The sequence below is a fragment of the Leucoraja erinacea genome, chromosome 11, assembly GCF_028641065.1.
Source record: "Leucoraja erinacea ecotype New England chromosome 11, Leri_hhj_1, whole genome shotgun sequence".
NCBI classification, from domain to species: domain Eukaryota; kingdom Metazoa; phylum Chordata; class Chondrichthyes; order Rajiformes; family Rajidae; genus Leucoraja; species Leucoraja erinaceus.
Genome location: NC_073387.1, coordinates 46,045,538 through 46,064,456, shown reverse-complemented (window position 1 = coordinate 46,064,456; position 18,919 = coordinate 46,045,538). Strand labels below are relative to the sequence as shown.

The following is an 18,919-nucleotide window of genomic DNA, read 5'->3' as shown; positions in this document are numbered from 1 at the left end:
TACAGTTGTTTGTAATTGCTCAGGTGTGTTTAAATGCCTCCTTAATGCAGATATAAGGGAGCTCGCAGCATCTAGTCTTTCCATCACCTTTGGAAACTTTTATTGCTGTTTATCAACATGAGGATTTAAGTTGTGCCAATGAAAGTCAAAGAAGCCATTATGAGATTGTGAAACAAGAATAAAACTGTTAGGGACATCAGTCAAACCTTAGGCTTATCAAAATCAACTGTTTGGAACACCATTAAGAAGAAAGAGAGCACTGTTGAGCTTACTATTTGCAAAGGGACAGGTAGGCCAAGGAAGATCTCCACAGCTGATGACAGAAGAATTCTCTCTATAAAAGAAAAATCCCCAAACACCTGTCCGACAGATCAATAACACTCTTCAGGAGTCGGGTGTGGATTTGTCTATGACCACTGTCCGCAGAAGACTTCATGAAGAGAAATACAGGGGCAAGATGCAAACCAATAGTTAGCTGCAAAAATAGGATGGCCTGGTTACAGTTTGCCAAAAAGTACTTAAAAGAGCAACCACTGTTCTGGAAACAGGTCCAAACATATCACTAAAGCAACAAAGGAGTTTTTCAAAGCTAAAAAATTGTCAATTCTTGAGTAGCCAAGTCAAACACCCGATCTGAACCTAATTGAGCATGCCTTTTATATGCTGAAGAGAAAACTGAAGGGGACTAGCCCCCAAAACAAACATAGGCTAAAGATGGCTGCAATACAGGCCTGGCAGAGCATCACCAGGGAAGACACCCAGCAACTGGTGATGTCCATGAATCGCAGACTTCAAGGAGTGATTGCATGCAAAGGATATGCAACAAAATACTAAACACGACTACTTAAATTTACATGACATTGCTGTGTCCCAAACATTATGGTGCCCTGAAATGGGGTGGGGACTATGTATAAACATTGCTTTCATTTCTACATGGTGAAACTAAAATGTATAAAAATGGATTTTCTTAAAATCTGACAATGTGCACTTTAACCATATGTGATTTTTTTTCTAATACAAATCTCAAATTGTGGAGTACAGAGGCAAATAAATAAATGATGGGTCTTTGTCCCAAACGTTATGGAGGGCACTGTCGATAGGGAATGCACAGAGACTTTTATCCAGGGTAGAGGAATCAAAAACCGGACGACATAGATTTAAGGTGACAGGGGCAAGGAACCTGAGGGGCAACTTTTTCTACTCAGAGGATGGTGGTACTGGGAACAAGCTGACAGAGGAGGTAGTTGAGACCTTTACTATTGCAGCATTTAAAATATGCTTGGACATGTAATTTAACCATTAAACAGAATTGTAAAATGAGAAAGAACTAGCTGCTGAACTAGATTTTTAAATAATCTGTGATGGCATTTCAATGTTTTACCTGTACTCCCATCAAATCCACCCACAGCGTAGAGCAGATCATTTAACACTGCTGCTCCAAGAGTACTCCGTCTCTCCTGCATACTGGCAATGGATGTCCACTGATCTTTAACTGCATCATACACATCCACAGTCCGAACTCTCAAAGACCCATTGAATCCTCCCACAGCATAAACACGGCCACTCATGTACACAACACCTAGGGAGGCAAAAAATGAAACAGTAATATAACAGTAATAACAGAATATAAAATACTGCAGTTTCTTTATGTGTTCTCAAGATATTGCAATTTGTCTTATTTTTTCCATTTGTTCTGATGTCCAAATGTTTTAATTGTGAGAATATTGCATACAGTGCTATTTTGTTTAATGAATTTTAACAGTAAACATACTCTGTTTATAGAAATTCAGGATATCAGTGAACTACCATGAATCTAAACAGCATTATACAAGACGTGCACAAAGAGAGAGAAATAAATATTTTCTTTCACGAGGCTACGTCTCGTTTCAGAATTATTTTACACCGCATCACATGCAACACATCACTTTAAAATGCAGTCACTAAATGGAGTGCAAGATCAAACAACCTTGTGAGGACAAATCATTGCCCAGCTTGGTTGATGGAAAATAATGAAATAACTACAGCACTGAAACACGACTCAGGACATTTAACTAAATTATTGATATAGTCATAACATCGCTCCTGACTGAATGGAATTATAGATTTATTGACAGTAAATATACTTACCAGCTCTGCATCTTCTTGAAGGCAGCTCTGCTACTTGATTCCAACGGTCTTCTTTGAAATCATAGCATTCCACGCTTTGTATAGCTTTAGGTGCCTGACCACCAACTACTATCATAACCTGCAATCAAGAACAGGAGATCTATTATACAATGCAAGATACAATCAAGTATTCCTTTTTTTTGTGCACAGAATTGTTAACATTCGCTTTAAAATTTATGACAAAATTTGATGCAGTATTTACTGCAATGCTGATTTATTTAATGGATTAAGTTGTCACACATGTAACCCATGGCCACCTAATCCTACTTAAATCTGCAGAGATCCAGAAAGCATTTTCCATCAATATTTCATCAGAAATGCCAATATGCAACTCAAAAATGCTGACTAATAGTCTGACGAAAAACTAGCGACTCACAAACTACTTGTATGCAAAATAATAGTTATTAAAACATCAATTGCAAATGCCTCTGCTTCACAGAAAATGACAAAAGTTGAATTCATAGATCGAAAAACAGTACAGAACAAGAACGGCCTCTTTGGTGCTGAACATGATGCCAATTTAAACTAATTCCTCCCACTTGCATGTGATCTATATCCCTCCATTTGCATGTGCTTATCCAAAAGCGTCTTAAATGTCATTCTTGTATTGGGTTCCATTGCCATTACGCCTGGCAGTACTGTGCAAAAATATTTTCCCCACACATCTCCCTTAAACTTTCTCCTTCTCACCTTAAAGCCATGCCCTCTCATATTTGACATTTCCATCCTGGGAGATGTTTACCCTATCTAATCCTCTCAACATTTTTATACGCATCAATAAAACAAAGTTTGTCCTGTAGCTAATATTCTCTAATCCAGATGGCATCCTGAGAAAATGTCTGAAAAAGGATCCCAACCTGAATCATTGCCTATCCATTCCCCCCACAGATGCTGCCTGACCCCCTGACTTCCTCCAGCACTGGCAAATTTCTTCCGCATCCTCTCCGCATCTTTTCTGTAATAGGATTACCAGAACTGCACACAATGCTCTAACTGCGGTGAAACCAAAGTTTTATAAAGTTGCAACATAGTTTCCATACTCTGATTCTCAATGCCCCAACCAATGAAGGCAAGCATTCCATACGCCTTCTTTACCACCTCATTCACTTATATTGCTAGTTTCTGCGAACAGTGGACTTGGATGCCTAGATCCCTATGTGGTTGAGGGTCCTGCCATTAACTGTATACTTTCTCCTTACATTTGACCTCCCAAAGGCAATGCCTTACACTTTCCCAGATTAAACTCCATCTGACATTGTTTCTCCACCCAGATCTGTAACATCTATATCCTGCTGTATCCTTTGACAGCCTTCTTCATTGTCCACCAATTTTTATGTTGGCTGCAAACTTACCAACCAACCCGTCCACATTTCTGTCCAAGTCGTTTATACATACATTACAGAGGTCCAAGCTCTAATCTCTGTGGAACACTACTGGTCACAGAACTCCAGCCAGAATAACACCACCCCCCCCCCCCTTGAACCTCGTCTTCTGCAGGTAAACTAGTTCTGAATTCAAACTACCAAGTCACCATGGATCCCATGCATTTTAATCTTCTGGATCAGCCTATTCATTTCGCTTCCAGCACTGTATTTCAATGGTTGAACGAACATCATCCAGAGATACAGGCTCAGTTTTTCTCTCTCCAACACAGTCTGACCTGCCAAGGATGCCCTGCAGTTCTGTATTTCACAACGTTTAGGTTCCTTTGCATACTCACTATCCCACTGTTCCCATTTTGTAGCTTTCATGTTCCTTTGCTCAGATTCTCTCTTCAATCAACCAGATTATTTTGGCATCAGTTTAACCACAAGGCAATTCTGTCTTCTATTTAGCAATATTCTCATTGTTTTATCCCATTCCTCACTCACCTGACCCAACCCACCTTGCATTTGTAAAGTAAAGATTTATTTTTCTCTTTCTCAGATATGACAAAGGGTCTTGATTTAAAACGCTAACTGGTTCTCTTTCCACATGGTCTTCCTCATCTGCTGAGTGTTACCAGCATTTTTTGGTACTTATTAGAGGAGATTTAGTGCCCTGCACCCTTATTCCTGGTAAGTGAATGTTTTGTTCCTATGTCCTTGGAATTACAACAGTGCAATTTTATTTCCTTGGTGTCTACACCATATCCCACTTAAGTGCATCACAAGACTGCAACAACCAGGTTCAGGAATAGCTACTACCACACAGCCATCAGGCTATTATACCTGGCTCGGACAAAACTCTGATTATTATGAAGCCATTTTCTGTTATTTGCACTTAATCAGTTTATTTATTCATGTGTGTATATATTTATATTATGGTATATGGACACACTTATCTGTATTGTAGTAAATGCCTACTATGTTCTGTGTGCTTAAGCAAAGCAAGAATTTCATTGTCCTATACAGGGACCATGACAATAAACTCACTTGAACTTGAATTAAATGTACAGCCACAGAGAGCTCACGCGAAAACGATTTGTGACATGACTGTACTTCATGCATAAAAGGTTCTGGATGAAAACTGACTTACCGTTTGATCTGACGCCATGCAAGCCTTCTCAGTTCAAAAACAATTCCTCGTGAATCAATGTTTAAGAAGGAACTGCAGATGCTGGAAAATCGAAGGGAGACAAAAATGCTGGAGAAACTCAGCGAGTGAGGCAGCATCTATGGAGCAAAGGAAATGGGCAATGTTTCGGGCCGAAACTCTGAAGAAGGGTTTTGGCCTGAAAAGTTGCCCATTTCCTTCGCTCCATAGATGCTGCCTCACCCGCTGAGTTTCTCCAGCATTTTTGTCTATCCTCGTGAATGAATTTAAGTCAGCGTTCCATAACAATATTACTATCCCAAAGTTATTTTAGTTGTGAATTGTGTAACAAAACCACTCAGTAAAACTTTGTCTTGCCAATTCAATGCTGATACTTAGAAGTGACAAAGCTCATGACAGCACTTTAAGAGATATGAACTGAGAAGGCTTGGAAGTCAAGGATCTTGAAAATACATTGTTTTTGAGGTTTGTGAAGGATGCAAGTAATAAACGTTCAGTTAATAGAATCCTATAGCTCAAAATACTGTATAGTTGGAGAATTTACTGTTTTCTAGCATTTGTCCCATGTTTACTCGTATTTGCGTGTTATTTGTTCTGTTGACCAAAGTGCCAAGAAATAATGTGCAAGTGCTATATAGAAAAGACAATGCGAAATGCTGGAGCATCTCTGAAGAACATGGATAGGGGACATTTAGGGTCTAATTGGAAGCGATGCTTCCCAACCCGAAATGTCACCTATCCATGTTCTCCAGAGCTGCTGCCAGGACCCGATAAGAAACTCCAGCATTTTGTATCCTTTTTGTAAACCAGCATCTGCATTTCCTTGCTCCTATATAAAAAGTACTTGCAAGAAACTGATGGAATCTGCATAAACTGAAGGGAAGGAATTAGAACGGTGATTCTTTTCAACAGTGGTTATGTTTAGTTTCCCAAATGAGAGACACATGTTAAATGCTGCTATATGCGCGTCTATACTTAGAATGAGAGGTCCCGTAATATCATCCAGTCCATCTGCTATCATGGACTGGATGATAGCAGATGGCACAGAGAAAAGAGAATAATCAAAACATTCTTGGGAAGAGATAAAATGCAAATAATACAAGATTAAAGCCTTATTCACCCTTGAAACTCCTGGGAGGTAATTAAAATGCATACAGTAACATAAACAAGTTTTGGCATGTTGCTTCTAGAGCCAATAATATTGAAATCGCTCTTTATGACTGGTGGATGTTTTAAAAAAAAATATCCTTCCTCAAATGGCTTAAGAAAATTCCTTCTTCATCCTGATCATTTTTAGCATGTTCAGGAGCTTGGCTGGCACATGCCAAATCAGTTCTTTTTTTCAATAAACAAAACAGAGCCAGAGGTGAAAGTGATGTTACTTTTCCACTTTAACCTGCCAGACAAACAAATTAATTTCCCGTTGTGCAATAAATTTGATGGAAACCCATCCATGAGATTCTAATGTGAGAGAGCTGGGTAGCAAAGCCGAAACAAGTTAACTCTGTATCATTTATCCAGAGACCTACCCACCCAGTTAAAATTGGAGTCCAGAATGGAAACTTTACCATGCTTCCCCAAATTAATCTCATATTTACAGAGATTAATTTTAAAAACCTTCCAGTCTCAAATCACCTAAACAACTTAACCCTGATGTTATATCCAAAATTATTTTGTTTTATAAAGACTCCTCTGGGGTATACTATTATACCATAGAATAACACAGAACTTAGCCATTTCTTTTTTATGAAAAAATATAGGATTAAAACGTATTGCAACATCAAAAATTACTGGATCAATTCAGCAAATAGACCTGTAGAAAACTTAAACATTTTAAATTTTAATAAGTAAAATTAAAATCTATTATATTTTCATTTCACTAAATTCATTTCACTGCACCTTCGGGTGCATGTGATGAATAAAATTGACTTTGACTTTGATTTTAATAACACAATATAAAAAATAGAAATAAGAATAGGCCAACCCACCCCACAAACCTGCTCCATTTGGAAATATTTATCTAAAGGAATTATAAACCTTACCCATAAAATTAGCGTGAGCTTGCTAAACTAGAATTATGGTTCAGACACATCCTTCAAAACACATCCAAAGAATAGAAATCACCGATTTATATAGCATAAATGGTTTGAAAACACTTTGAATTTCTTTCACATTGGAAAATCAATGCTGTGCGTAATGGCTCTTCAAATTGGTGCAAGCTGCACATAGTATCTGACCATGGCCACTGTGAACATTACACGCATGGCAGCCTTCAGTCAATTAATCCTACTGATTAATGCCAATGGAAGATGGCACTATCACGATCATTCACTTCCCCAGTTATTGCCTTCCGGCTCGTTGTGGAGCCTGTGGAATAGGGTCACAAGAAGACGTGCAGGCAACATTCTGTGCCAAGTCAACTCATCCACACAATGCTTCATGTCATCTCCATCTGGCTGAATGTTCTTCCTCTGCCAATAATGTGCCTGAAGCTACTCCACCATCACCTACATCTCCGTCTTCTCCGGTTCTTTCCCTGAAGAGCTTTAGTAAAGCCCGAATTCCATTTAGTCAGAACGCTGTGTATAATGCAGCCGGCATTGTCAAAATATCCAACCCTCGCTGGGATATGATGTACTGCATTGCAGGAGTGAATACCAAAACATCTCAAGGACACAAATACGGATCTTCACAGTGCTCTCTTGTCCTCTAGCTGTCAACACTGTTTCAGGAAGCACAGCATGGTAAGAGGCAAGACCCTAGGAAAGTAGTTCTTTGTTCTCTAACGCCTGGTTTAGTTTAGTTTAGTTTATTGTCACGTGTATGGAGGTACAGTGATAAGCTTTTTCAGTGTCAGTGTAGCACAGTAGACAAAATATGGCAGAAAGTCATGAGTCGTGTGATCTTCTTACATATGTGGCATTAACCAGGAAAAATCTTTACACACAGTATTTATATGTTAAAGAGCTCATCTGGTTCTCCATGTTCCCATAAACCCATGTCACAAGTGTAGTCTAGCTCCCTGATCCTTCAGGAAGAAAACAAACATTACAAATCCATGTGTTCACTTGGCTTGATGGCTTATGCAAAAGCAAAAGGTGACAGAAATCTTTTCCTTGAGAATCAGGGTGGCAATGACTATCATCTGTTCAGGCAGAGCAGTTGAGATACAAGGCCGTTTAGCCCTGCCTTCAAAATCATTGTCTGAAATGATTGTGTAAATGTAATTCTCTCCTATTCATATTGAAATTAAATTGTATTCTACATACCAATAGTGCAGAAAGTAATAGTTTTATTTAAAATTATACTTCCAGTCAGATTTTGATTTCTGAGGATGGAGATGAATAAAATGGCACAACATAAATGGGGCATCTACCAAGTTATTGACATCCAGAGACCCATTATTTTAACTGTGCCTGGCAATACTCCAGAATTTGTTGGCCAGTTTCATGGTGCAATGGTGGCTCATGCCAAGATTTTATATCCTCCCAACTTGCAAAGCTGGGCCTTTCCGTGTCTCATTTTGTATCCTTTTATTTTTCTCCTAATTGTATACCCTTTCCAAATGCAGGTGCCAGTAATTACTGGGGCATCACATTAACTGTTGTCATGCAAAATAAAACACTATACAATAGTTACTAACCATCTCTGTTTTATGCAGGTGGTGCATGTTTCAGCCAACTGATAATGCAGGGCCTCATTCTAAACCTTTCATCAGCATATCCCAAAAATATATCTTAGAATTTATAAATTTCAGACTTCCTCTGTGAATGCATGCGATAAAATTGCTAAATATGTCCAGGTACCATAACATACCTGGACATCGGCTTGTACTCGCTAGAATTTAGAAAATTGAGGTGGGATCTTATAGAAACTTACAAAATTCTTAAGGGGTTGGACAGGCTAGATGCAGGAAGATTGTTCCCGATGTTGGGGAAGTCCAAAACAAGGGGTCACAGTTTAAGGATAAAGGGGAAATCTTTTAGGACTGAGATGAGAAAAACATTTTTTACACAGAGTGTGGAATCTCTGGAATTCTCTGCCACAGAATGTAGTTGAGGCCAGTTCATTGGCTATATTTAAGAAGGAGTTAGATGTGGCCCTTGTGGCTAAAGGGATCAGGGGGTATGGAGAGAAAGCAGGTACAGGATACTGAGTTGGATGATCAGCCATGATCATATTGAATGGCGGTGCAGGCTCGAAGGGCCGAATGGCCTACTCCTGCACCTATTTTCTATGTTTCTTTACTTCCTTCCCAGGTGAACTGTGATGAAATTCCAAATACCAAAAATGTTGAAATCCAATGTGAGGAATTAATTTAATTTGGTCAAATTGAAGCTCTGTCTTTGGAAAGGTAGTTCTTGGTTGACTGATTTATTCCCTCCATTGTAGGCCTTTTGTAGGGGAGGTCAGTCAAGCTTTCCATGTTGTGTTGGTTAACAGCTATATAAGGCTTACAACATTATTACAAAACACTGTCTGTGCTTTACTGTACACATTACTACACTTGCGGTATGATGCAGAAGTACCTACAGAAAGAAGATTTCATCGTGCCTTGTTAGCATTTAGTTGTACCAACTGAGTTTGTGCATTTCAGGTCCAGACTTATCCAATGTCAAACCACAGCATCATTACCCCTGTCTCCATGAAATACAAAAACAGCGATATGGGACAATGTTCCCTCACCATTCCCCAATGTTATCTTCCCCCACTGCCTGACCCAGTCCCCCCCCCCAAATAGATCCGGGCATATTCTATTTCGCTGCAAGGTTCCCACAACAGCATTCCCTTAAAACATGACTACCACAGTTCAAGGAGGTCCACCATCACCATCTCATTGTACCAAGGCATGATCAGTAAACAACTTATTGACATCACATGCAAAACAAATGTAAACAAGTCTGAAGAAGGGTCCTAGCTCCAAAACATTACCTATCCATGTCCTCCAGATATGCTGCCTAACCCACTACATCACTTCAGCTCCATGCGTCTTTTCTTTAAATGTAAACAGAACCTCAGTACTGCAATAAATGGCAGTGTGACCCAACAGTACTATGACTCCAGTATCATTAGCTGTCAGCATCTTTTCCCACCACCCTTGTGAGCAATAAAGCACCGTGTGTCTCTTTGTTTGGACTGGAAAGGTAACTTTTGCATTTGCACATTCCTGCATGTGGAGTCTTGCCTGATGGGTGCGCACATCAAGAAACTACACACACGCAACCCAAAATCTCTCCATTCGTGCTCCCAATGGGTGTGGCTCCGTGCCAATGAGGTGCCAGCAGAAAATTTTCCGTAGCTACTTCTGACCATTTAGTTCAGCATCGGGTGCTAGTTTTAGAATATGTTAGCAGCCTGACCAGTCTGCACTCATACCTGTAGAGGGTACATTAGCAAAACTACAGGTCAGAAAATAATAAAAAGACGGACACATTTGTTTTTATTTCAAACTTTAAAAATGCCCTAGGCTTTCCTACCTTAGGTAGGCAGATTGGGGTCCTTGGTCTTGTGCGTGCAGTCTTTATTGCTGCCCGTTGATCATGAGGAAGCAAATGGTATTTCATGGCTTCTATTAGGAAATCTTTGCAAGTATTATTATTCTTTATCAAAGCCTCTTCTTCTACTGTCTGCACACAGCAGGGATACAGACATGTGAGTCACATCAGCAAAATACATCAATAAATATAGATTTGACATTTAAATACGTAGTGCAAATGATATTTTGTAAGGTTACCATGCCTAATTTAAACTAAACTATAATCATCAAGATGTAGAAATAAAGACACCAATTGTACAACTTCTCCAATTCTCTAAAGCGAATGCAAAACCAAAACACCTTTTTGTGCAAGCATCACAATGTCTTCTACATATATTTTTAGAGGAGGGGGGGTCATATTAAGTTTCCTAAAATGTGCAAAGAAGAGTTTGAGATACTTTCAACCTAGTTTCAAAACATAGATGCATGAAACTGAACCCAGCAACTAATTACACATATAGAAACATAAGTAAACTGGTTAGCCTCTCTACCCTGTTCCATCATTAAGTTCATAGTGATCTGTGACCAAACTCCATATACTAAGGGTGACACAGTGGTAAAGTTGCTGCTTTACAGCACCACAGACCCGGGTTCAATCCTAACAACAGGTGCTGCCTGTACGGAGTTTGTAAGTTCTCAACTTGGTGCTCCGGGTACTCTGGTTTCCTCCCACATTCCAGAGACATGCAGTATGTAAGTTAATTGGTGATATAGGATAGAACTAGTGTACAGATGATCATTGGTCATCGTGGACCCTGTGGGCTGAAGAGCCTGTTTCCACACTGTATCTCTAAACTAATCTTCCCTTTCCCCTTGTCTGATAAGTTTTAGTCATCAAGAATCTTTCAACCTCAGATTTAAAATTAACCAAACAGAAATTACCATTTGTCAAAGAGTGTTACAAATTTCTGTCTGCATTTGCTTCTGCTAAGTTCGTTCCTGAATTCTGTCCCCACCATCCAAGATTTGTCAACCAATAGATATAGTTTCTCCCCACATGCCCTATTGGTTTTATGTTGTACCTTGGAAATTAATCAAACATCCATTATCCATCTATATTGCAGGACTACAATCTTGATTTTTGCATTCTCTTCTCAAAATCTAGAATCCAATTATCAATCTAATAATTCAACAGTGTACTCCCTCCAAGAAAATGATATCCTTCTATAAGTGTTCCATTGACTTTTTAAATTATTTTCAGTACCTGTACCACTTGATCATATATGATAAATGTAGGATTTCCAACATAACTCTTATATAACTCTACTGTTTCCAGCAATTTGCCACCTAAATGCTCTGTTCTATCCTCTTTAGATCAAAAACAGACCTCATATTTTACCATTAGTTTTCCCCATTCATAATCTATTAGTAATGCTTTATAATTTAATATGTTATTTAAACTGGTTGCAATGCCACTGACACTTCTGTGATCAAGCATTGCATCTCATTATTACAGCGTATATTGTGGCTCCAAGGCCGAACCTTGTGGGACAACACTGTCATGTCCTGTCAGTTTGAGTTTCTGACAATACTCTTACCAAAGTTCAATTATTTAGCCACTTTCCTATCCAGTTCAAGAAATTGTGTTCAAGTCCTTGAGCGTGACATTTAGTTAACATACTCTCATTAAGGACATCATCAATGGGCTTGTAAATTCCGATGAATAACAGGTTTATAAATTTGGCTATCCAGACATTACTGGCGTCTGCATTCACTTTTTAAAATCTTGCTATCTCTCTGATCAACTGAAATTTGCCACAGTGTTCAGACACACTGTTCTTGTAGATTCTATTTACTTCCCAACAGTAATGTACTACTTATAAAAATGTAAAGTTTCCCAATCTGAAAGAAAAAAAGATTCCCACTGAGAAAACCTATAAATTATAGTCGGGGCATTTGCAACGTTCTCAGCTTCTTTCCTTAAAACATCGACAAATTGATGCAATTTTAACTTTTTATAATTGTGACAGATTCATCTCTGATTCTATATTTTGTTTACAAAAATGTCCATGATATTACTGTCTTCCTATGCTGCAAATATCAATGGAAAGAAACCATTATTCGCTTGTATTCATTTACAACGGAAGGCCCACATTGTTTCTAATCACCCAACCTCTTCCATCCCACCGAGATATTCCAAACAAATTTGTCCTATATTGACAACATGCAAATTTATTTTAATACTCGATTTTTGTAACTCCCATATCCATTTTCATTTTTACCAAACCTTGCATCCTGCTCTATATGCAGTATCTGCATATGTTTTTGACTTTTAAATGCTATTGAAAATGAAAGGTTCTTTGTCATCTTCCACTCCTTGAAGTGACTGTCAATTAACATACTTTTAGACGGTATTTAAAAAAATATCAAAAAGTCTGCTCACAAGGTCACTCAAGTTAGAAAGAATTCTTCCCTCAAGAAAATTTAAGTCATATCCCTGTCGTGAGTAAACTCCTTTAGTAGCTGCTGCTATGAACAATACTTACTCAAAACCAAGATATTTTTAAATCCTCAGTATTCTTGAATTCACAATAATTACATTGAGTATTGGCAGACGTTGATATTAGGTGAGGGATACTGAGTTGGATGATCAGCCATGATCATATTGAATGGCGGTGCAGGCTCGAAGGGCCGAATGGCCTACTCCTGCACCTATTTTCTATGTTTCTATATTAAATTAGCTAAATTGCTGTCAGTTTTCAGTAATTTTTAAAATAGCTTTTTTGGAAATTAAAGTATTCATCTTAAATGCATTATACCTTAATGCTTTTTCCTTTCCTTTTTTTTTTTGGTTAGTTCCACTCCTTTTAAATGGCGACAAGTATTTTCTTATTTAAATCTGCCAGTGAAACACTTCTTGAACTGCACTGTAAGTCATCTTGATAGACTCAGTGTAAACAGACTCTTGCTCCAGAATAAAGCACAGTTGCTAACCTGTACAAGATAGTCCCGTGGAAGCAGAGGAAGCCGAACATTTTCCATCAAATTAGCCATGTGCTCCAGGCGAGCTTCTTTGTCATACTTTATCCAAGAGATCACTGCTTCAAATACCTTGGGGGGGGGAAAAACACAGGTAATTCTGAAGGAAATGAAACCTGCATACATTTTGACAATCAAAACTGCAGTCATGTTCAAATCCTACTCAAATCCTATCCCTATGGCCCTTGGTCTAAACATTACCGTGCGTACCAAACGCAAAATATCTCTATATAACTAAAAGTCGTGTGTGTGTGTGTGTGTGTGTGTGTGTGTGTGTGTGTGTGTGTGTGTGTGTGTGTGTGTGTGTGTGTGTGTGTGTGTGTGTGTGTGTGTGTGTGTGTGTGTGTGTGTGTGTGTGTGTGTGTGTGTGTGCATGCATGTGTGTGTGTGCGTGTGCCAATCTGGTTAATTCCTATCTTCCAAACGCTAGGCCACAGCCTTCCCATTTTCACATAACCTACTAACATTTTCCCCCTGGTGGCGATAAACATCTTCCCGTCGCATTTCCACCTATATTTCCGATGTTATTAATAGTTGAAATTTAAAAAACAGCCAAAACCGCCTTCTCACAGACAGCTTCCAGCCTTCTCACAGTGATGGTGTCACAATGCCTCTTAATGCACCAATCACAATGGGCTCTCAAGCTGGCTGCCAACTGCTTCAATGACATCACAATGGGACGTTGCCAACAGTAATAATGGGCTCTTAAGCTGGCTGCCAACTGCCACAATGACATCGCAACGGGACGTTGCCAACGGTAACGAGGTTGCTGCCCCTTGACCAATATCTGAAGGGGCTGCTCATCAAGTTCTGGTTGCATTTTGGTCCCACGATCCTGGTGTTTGGGCACAAGGCAGGGAGGGGGGAGGGCCGATTGGGGGTGGGGGGTCGACAACTTCTCATCGCCCACCCCCACCCCGAGGTGAATGCTGATACCGCACACCTCATTGGAGGACAGGGCCCGCGGGTGCAGCAGCATCTATGGAGCGAAGGAAATAAGCAACGTTTCGGGCCAAAACCTTATCCTTTATCCAGAATGCCCAGGGCTACATTCACCAGTGAATTTTTTTATATCAGCAAATGGAATCTGAAGTCGCTGCCATGGGATATAGGTGTTTAACAATATAGACATTCATCCTCTCTCCTCACAACTATTCCAGAAGACAGAAACAATTGGATTCGTTGAAATGAAGAATTATAGAGTCGTACAGCATGGAAAAGGGCCATTCGGCCCACCACATCTATGCCAACCAGTGGGCACCTTCTACAAAAAAATCTAAAAGCTCTTAAAGGTTAAGGGTAACATTGGCCCTGTGATTTTCAGAAATGCACATCTCAATTCCAATCTTGTACCCCAGAAGTATTCCTATTTCTTATTAGTATTCGAGTATGTCAGACAGGAGCGGGTTTGTACCTCTACCAATGCCAAGCCACGTTTTGCCATGTTTAAATGTTGTTGTCTCAACCAGGTCAACCTTTGCATTAATGACCAAAAGGCTTGAGACACCAATACCTATACAATATGTTACGTTACATACAATTTAGAAAGTCATTTTTTCCTTAAGCATGATAGCTGATTTCTTCATTTTTGCTGTTTTTCAACATTCAAATGCATTTTCTTGCTTTAAACATGGAGTATGTGACCAAATGAGCAATATTCCTGTTATCTACTGAAACGTGCGCTACGCGCGCTACAGTGTCCAAGGGTGGACACCAAAATGAAAGTAGCTCCTGTTTCTTCCAGTATTTTTTTATTTTGTAATTTCTTTCTCATGTTTTGAATAAACTTTACGGAAGTAATTGTCCATACATAATAAGAGACTGCAGGTACATAATTTGATGGAAATATAGCTACCGCAAAATACTGGTGTTACGCGTGTGATGGTGGACACCAAAAATATTTACTAATTTTGCAGCAGCTTTTACAGAATTTTGATAATAAGGTTCCTTTCTTCTTATAATTTCATAATAATAATAATAATTTTATTGTCATTGCACATAAACGCAACGAGATTTGGTATGCAGCTTCCAACCGATGTCATAACATAACATATCTATTGAGTTCTTCAAACTAGAAAATGTTCAATCTCCTTGGGAAGTTCTTTGATCTTAATTTACCATTGTGGTGTAACGGTGGTTACTCTAAAATAGGATGCACACCAAGAGTAACCACCATTACACTCTTTGAAATATTGCCATTCAGAGCACTTAATGTCAATTTCATCAAAAGTTTTGCTTAATACTGTGAAACATGCATCTCTGCAAAGCACCAAACTTCAAAATGTTATAAATTATAATGAAATTAATGCAGAAATTGCCTCTTTATTTCATTGCAAAGCATGTCACGTTTTTGGTGTCCTAAAAATTGATATTTTTGAGATATAAACTGGTTGAATCAGGGAAATAATTTAATTTAATTCCTAAAGATTTATCTTTATTATCTCTTGCCCAATTGAGTAGCAATCTCTGAAAAGATTAACACCATACTACTTGAAACAGTATAGATATGACATTCTTAATGTTCTGTGCTGAAATCCCAACAGTATTATTAAAATACACATATGAATAAAATGTACTGAAAGAATATTGAAAGGTAATCAAATCCTGCATTGCTTAAAAAAAATCAAACTAAGCAAAAAATATTTATGCACTCTAAATTGGATGGAGAGATAAAATTGGAAACTTTTGTTGTATAATGTCGTCAGCGGCAAGGTGGTGCAGTGGTAGATTTGCTAACTTACAGTGCTTGCAGTGCCCGGGACCTGGGTTCAATCCCAGCTACGGGTGCTGTCTGTTCAGAGTTTGTACATTCTCCCCGTGACCTGCGTGGGTTTTCTCTGAAATCTTCAGTTTCCTCCCACACTCCAAAGACGTACAGGAATGTAGGTTAATTGGCTTGATAAATTGTCCCGAGTGTGTGTAGGATAGTGTTTATATGTTGGAGTCGCTGGTCGGCGCAGACCTTGTGGTCCAAGGGGCCTGGTTCCCCGATGTATCTCGAAACTAAACTAAAATTATACCACAGAAATGTCAAATAAAGAATATTTCTAAATGTTAAATGTGTTCCAGCCTGCTATACAAACAATACAACAATCATTTTCAAAATAAATTTGAAAATCTACTGTTTGTTATATTTAGATTTGGACATCAGCTCTCTCGAATGCTGACCTATAAAACCTCTGGAAGCGTTCTTGAAGATGCCATCCAACACTCAGAACCACTTTTATTGCGAGAATTAGAAATGCAATGCCTTCTCAATTCCTCTTTGATCAACTTTTAATACTTTAAATTGGACATACTAGACCAAGTGCAGACCCGTTGGGCCCGCTCCCCCAACGCAATATTCCACCAAACTGCGCATGCGCGGCTGCTGTGTTCAAAGTTGTGCCGTTGTTGACTGAAATTAAGTTAAAGTTAATAAAGTGGATAGAGGTCCCGTGGAGGCGTTTATAAAGTAGATGACAACTTACTCGTGGAGCCATTGGGTTCTCGTTGTGAGGCTAGGCAAGTAGGCAAGTAACGCGGCTGACAAGTTGAAAAATGATTTTGTAAAAGTCGTTTTTGTAAAGTTTAAAATGTGAATGACTTGTAAAGTATACCATCAATCTGAACGAAACTTGTTTCATTTACTTTGCAGGACAATGGTGAGTAGCGTTATGGTGTACCGTTTTACCGGGGTTTCGGGATCTCACACACGCACGCATTCAAAAAACAAGATGAGAGTTTTAGATTTATATACACACACACACACACACACACACACACATATTTATATATATACACACACACACACACACACACATATTATACATGCTGCAAGCTTTTTAAAACGTGCTAATGAGGCATTTGCAATGTGACTATTTCCTCGCCCTTGAACTTGACACCATGTACATGAAACAGAACAATCCCCACAGCGACATTTAACTTTGCAGCCTGAAAGATATTAGGTTCTGGAAACCAAAATAAATCACACAGGTCATTTTCTCTTAGTTAATCATAAAACATTCCCAAATGGTAACTACTACTTAAGTGCTGCCCATGACCTTCCGGTGGTTTTATTTGTTGTACCAAGCAAGGATTAAATTGGTTCTGTAAAAAAACACTAAGCGGCATTTATATGGTGCAATAGCCTTTTTTTTAAATCATCTGTGGATTAAAGATCACTCTTACCAAATTTTCTTGTAAAAAGGAAAACCTGTGTTGAATTTGAATTCTTGAAAAAAACATTTTTATCTAAAAGCGATTGAATACTAATTATAAAGAATTCCCCTTTTCAAAATTCATAAGTGATTCAATTCAGGTTGCTACAAAGCACTTTCCAGCAGCCTCTATGGAAGATAGCAATATCACAAGGTCAAAGTCATCAGACAACTGGGAGATAGGGAATATCTAATGGGACCTAAAATAGTGAATGGATTTTTTTTAATGGGCTGTAATGAATTAAGGAACGTCGCAGAAAGTTGATTCATTGTTAATGTAAGTAGGGGAGCTGTTTGAAATTCATATTTTTGAAAATTAAGGGCACAACTTTACATTGCTGGAAGTTTAATAATTTCCATGGAACTACAATGCACACGAAAACCAGCTTCAAAATCTTTTGCCTCTAAATCATGCAATTAATGTTCCTATTCTACTACCAGTCTGTCACCAAATGAAACACAAACCCAATTATTTTCTTTCAACTTGTATTCAGGAAACACTTCTCAAATCTCACTACAACCTACACAACAACATCACTACAGATGAGTCAAAAATACATTTTCATTTAACTAAAGTAATAGGATGAGAGAAAGGTAAATACAGTGCCCGCCATAATGTTTGGGACAAAGACCCATCATTTATTTATTTGCCTCTGTACTCCACTATTTGAGATTTGTAATTTAAAAAAAAATCACATTAAAGGGTATTTTTATACATTTTGGTTTCACCATGTAGAAATTACAGCTGTGTTTATACATAGTCCCACCATTTCAGGGCACCATAATGTTTGGGACACATGGCTTCACGGGTGTCTAATTACTCAGGTGTGTTTAAAACCCTCCTTAATGCAGGTATAAGAGAGTACTCAGCACCTAGTCTTTCCTCCAGTCTTTCCATCACCTTTGGAAACATGAGGACCAAAGGATTGCCAATGAAAGTCAAAGAAGCCATTATGAAACTGAGAAACAAGAATAAAACTATTAGAGACATCAGTCAAACCTCAAGCTAATCAAAATCAACTGTTTGGAACATCTTTAAGAAGAAAGAGAGCACTGTTCAGCTTACTATTTGCAAAGGGACTGGTAGGCCAAGGAAGACCTCCACAGCTGATGACAGAAGAATTCTCTCTATAATAAAGAAAAATCCACAAACACCTGTCCGACAGAGCAGAAACACTCTTCAGGAGTCAAGTGTGGATTTGTCAATGACCACTGTCTGCAGAAGACTTCATGAACTGAAATACAAAAGCTACACTACAAGATGCAAACCACTGATCAGCCGCAAAAATAGGATGGCCAGGTTACAGTTTGCCAAGAAGTACTTAAAAGAGCAACCACAGTTCTGGAAATATGTCTTGTGGACAGATGGGATGAAGATTAACTTATTTCAGAGCAAAGTATGGAGGAGAGAAGGAAGTGCCCAAGATCCAAAGCATATCACCTCTTCTGCGAAACACAGTGGTGGGTGTGTTATGGCCTGGGCATGTATGGCTGTTGGCTCAAT

The 18,919-nt window shown here is 38.7% G+C and overlaps 1 protein-coding gene across 5 annotated transcripts in view; it reads right to left on the bottom strand.

The window, feature by feature from the left end:
• Nucleotides 1-18,919, bottom strand: part of LOC129701759 (kelch-like protein 3) — a 90,555-nt gene that overhangs the window by 14,007 nt on the left and 57,629 nt on the right. For 4 of the 5 annotated variants that reach the window (XM_055643168.1, XM_055643169.1, XM_055643171.1 and 1 more), the window contains exons 7-10: nt 13,172-13,288; nt 10,179-10,328; nt 2,128-2,245; nt 1,382-1,579 (exon numbers count right to left, since the gene is read on the bottom strand). In XM_055643168.1, the coding sequence (XP_055499143.1) occupies nt 1,382-1,579; nt 2,128-2,245; nt 10,179-10,328; nt 13,172-13,288 (583 nt within the window). The remainder of the gene's footprint in view (nt 1-1,381; nt 1,580-2,127; nt 2,246-10,178; nt 10,329-13,171; nt 13,289-18,919) is intronic. The other variant, XM_055643172.1, reaches the window with a different exon arrangement.